Genomic DNA, 3,281 nt, shown 5'->3' with positions numbered 1-3,281 from the left:
CTCGGCGCCGGAGCTGCCCCTAAGCTCTCGGGGTGGGCCAGGATCCGTTTCCGGGAGTGGGAGCCGCCGCCTTCCTCAGGTGAGGCTTAAGTGAACACCGGGTATCCGATACCCTTCCGGCGAAGAACCTTACTGCTCCTGGCACGACATCTCTGTGGACAGCGGGGCCGGGGAGTGGGCGGGACCACCCGCAGGGATGCCGAGGAGGAGACAGGCCCTTCTCCCATCCCAGCCACCCCTAACGTCACCACCTCCTAGTTCCCGTCCAGGCCCAGCCTGGCTTTCCCCGCCAGCCGGGGCGCTCCAGGTGTGGGGAGGTAGCTGAGCCCTGAGCGGGGACCCCTGGCCGCCCCCCAGGTGTCTGACAGCAGGTACAGTGCTACTGTGCGCCACTTACTGCCTGTGCAGCGGATGGAAGGCTCTAGTCTCCTTCTTCCTATCCTGTTACCTTCTCTGTTTAGGGATGTGGTGGAGCCGAGGATCCATACTATTTCGTTTGGGCCTTTGTGGGCACTTCTGAGGGTGATTAGAAAGTGGTTGGTACTCATCAGGAGGGCGGGGAGGAGACGTAGGCTGTTCTGCCTTGGGTGAGAATGGAGTAAGAATGAACCTTGCAGCTTCTCCATTCAGGGATGCGGTTCTGTCTCCTTCTCTCAGGGCATCCAGTTACAAGTGTTTTTTTTCTCCTCCCCCAGGAGCACAATGGCAGACACAGTCAGGAGGCGGAGGCTGAGGAGGCTAGCTTGCTGGGCCTTGATGACTGTGCTCTTGGCAGACCTGTTGGCCCTAAGTGGTATGTACCCCAGCAGAGGAATTAAAAGAATGAGTGGGGCACGAGGCCCCTGGACTCTTGGGTTGCTGGGCTCATGCTTTTTTGTCTTTTGCAATATCAGAAAGAAGGACCACTGACAACTCTTTTTCCCTTCAGACACTCTGGCAGTGATGTCTGTGGACCTGGGTAGTGAATCCATGAAGGTGGCCATTGTCAAACCTGGAGTGCCCATGGAAATTGTCTTGAACAAGTGAGGGTGGTCCTGGTATCAGGGGTGGGAATGAGGGAGTCTGCACTATAAGGCGAGTGTGTTCTTCATAGTGCCCACCAGTGTTTCCCAATAGACTTTCGTGTCTGGATGATTAGTTGTATAGGAGTGTCAAGGCTCCTGAGTCCACACTCTGCTGGGGGCACCTGAGACCAATGTCTCTTTCCACTAGGGAATCCCGGAGGAAAACCCCAGTAACTGTGACCCTGAAAGAAAATGAAAGGTTCTTTGGAGACTCTGCAGCAGGCATGGTAAGCTAGCAGGCCCCTTCCAAGAGTGGTGGGCAGGAGGAGAAGAGATGGTAGACCCCAGAGTCAGTTTTTTTTATCAGTTTCTATGATGGAAGATGGACTGTGATGGGTTTGGGAGCCTTATGCTCTCCTCTGTCTTCACTTCTCAGGCCATCAAGAATCCAAAGGCTACACTACGTTATTTCCAGCACCTCCTGGGGAAGCAGGCAGATAACCCCCATGTGGCACTTTACCGGTCCCGTTTCCCAGAGCATGAGCTAAGCTTTGATCCACAGCGCCAGACTGTGTACTTCCAGATCAGCCCGTGAGTGCTCTGATGGGGAAGGTGGGCTCAGCAACCTTGCTGGGCTCTTCACCTGGCGTGCATTCATGATTGTCCTGCCTTAACGCCTGGCTTTCCCTACCTTCAACTATTCTTCCTCCCCTCAGGCAGCTGAAGTTCTCACCTGAGGAGGTGCTGGGCATGATTCTCAATTACTCCCGTTCCCTGGCTGAGGATTTTGCAGGTGAGCAGCCAAGGTGGGGCCAGTAGCGTCTAGGCTGCCTGAGCTCTAAGGCAGTGATTCTCAAACAGGGGCAGTTTTGTCTCCCAGGGAACATTTGGCAATTTCTGAAGACATATTGGGTTGTCACACCTGGGGAGTTGCTACTGGCATCTAGTGGGTTGAGACCAGGCAACTTATAATGCTAAGCATCCTATAATGCACAGGACAGTCTCTGACAGTCTCCCCTAATGAAGAATGATCTGGCTCAAAATGTCGATAGTGCTTAGGTTGGAAACCCGCATGTAAGGTATGGACCTGGCAGGACCCTGTTCTGTTGTCCTCTTAGAGCAGCCCATCAAGGATGCAGTGATCACCGTACCAGCCTTCTTCAACCAGGCTGAGCGCCGAGCTGTGCTGCAGGCTGCTCGCATGGCTGGCCTGAAAGTGCTGCAACTCATCAATGACAACACTGCCACTGCCCTCAGCTACGGTGTCTTCCGCCGGAAAGATATCAACACCACCGCCCAGGTGAGCCAGGGAGACCTCCTGACCAGACATGCAGTGTGACTGAGTCTGAGGATGAAGGCCACCTGGCCCATGTGCATCTTGTTTGCATGGCTGGCCCTCGGCAAAATGCAGCAACAGCTGTCTCTCAACCCCTACTGGAGTTGTTCAGCTTTACGTTGAGAGTCGAACAGTCCTTTGGAGGCAGGCAGGTAGGCACTTTGGAGTTTGATAAGGTTCCAGTGACAATTGCCTTGATGTCTCTGCAGAATGTCATGTTCTATGACATGGGCTCTGGCAGCACCGTGTGCACCATTGTGACCTACCAGACCGTAAAGACTAAGGAAGCTGGGATGCAGCCACAGCTGCAGATTCGGGGCGTAGGGTAAGTGGGTGCTGGGAAGAGGACTTCTTGTTAAAACCCTCAGGTCAGGGGTTTCTTCTAGGAGATGCAACAACTTGCTTCCCTGCCCCTGGTTCATCAGTCTTTGTGGGGGACCACTCTCAAAGAGTAAGGGGAAGCTAGAGAGAAGAGGAGGGCAGTTTGGGAAGATTGAAAGGCAAAGGACTTCTTGAACTTATTGTAAGCAAATCTTTGGGGCTGCACGCTACATGTAGAGTGTCAAATCGAATTATTTTCTTGCTTTCTTGTTATTTCCAGTTTACTTAAATACCTTGTCACTCTCAGGTCTTATTTCTTGAACCCATCTTTTGCTGTCTGTCTTTACGATTACTACCCTAGTTCAAGCTACTGCTGCCACTAACCTGCAAAATTAAACATCTCCTGCTTCCAGTGACATCTCTTTTCAGTTCTTTCTCCAAATTGCAGCCAGAGGGGTCTTTTTATTTATTTATTTATTTGTTTATTTATTTTGAGTTGGAGTCTCACTCTGTCACCCAGCAATCCTTCCGCCTCAGCCTTCCAAGTAGACGGAATTACAGGCATGCGCTACCACGCCCAGCTGATTTTGTGATTTTATTGTAGAGATGAGGTCTCGCTG

The 3,281-nt window shown here is 52.4% G+C and overlaps 1 protein-coding gene across 2 annotated transcripts in view; it reads left to right on the top strand.

The window, feature by feature from the left end:
* Window positions 1–3,281, top strand: part of HYOU1 (hypoxia up-regulated 1) — a 12,122-nt gene continuing 8,841 nt past the window's right edge. Inside the window, exons 1-8 of one of the 2 annotated variants that reach the window (XM_008068247.2) lie at window positions 1–79; window positions 696–793; window positions 929–1,022; window positions 1,213–1,291; window positions 1,441–1,595; window positions 1,721–1,797; window positions 2,123–2,304; window positions 2,550–2,665. In XM_008068247.2, the coding sequence (XP_008066438.1) occupies window positions 703–793; window positions 929–1,022; window positions 1,213–1,291; window positions 1,441–1,595; window positions 1,721–1,797; window positions 2,123–2,304; window positions 2,550–2,665 (794 nt within the window). In that variant the 5' untranslated portion in view covers window positions 1–79; window positions 696–702. Of the gene's footprint in view, window positions 80–454; window positions 588–695; window positions 794–928; window positions 1,023–1,212; window positions 1,292–1,440; window positions 1,596–1,720; window positions 1,798–2,122; window positions 2,305–2,549; window positions 2,666–3,281 lie in introns of those variants that run through there. The other variant, XM_021717667.1, reaches the window with a different exon arrangement.

The sequence above is a fragment of the Carlito syrichta genome, unplaced genomic scaffold (assembly GCF_000164805.1).
Source record: "Carlito syrichta isolate Samal-C Ts95f unplaced genomic scaffold, Tarsius_syrichta-2.0.1 Scaffold309899, whole genome shotgun sequence".
In the NCBI taxonomy this organism is placed as follows: domain Eukaryota; kingdom Metazoa; phylum Chordata; class Mammalia; order Primates; family Tarsiidae; genus Carlito; species Carlito syrichta.
This window is presented reverse-complemented; position numbering and strand designations above follow the sequence as displayed.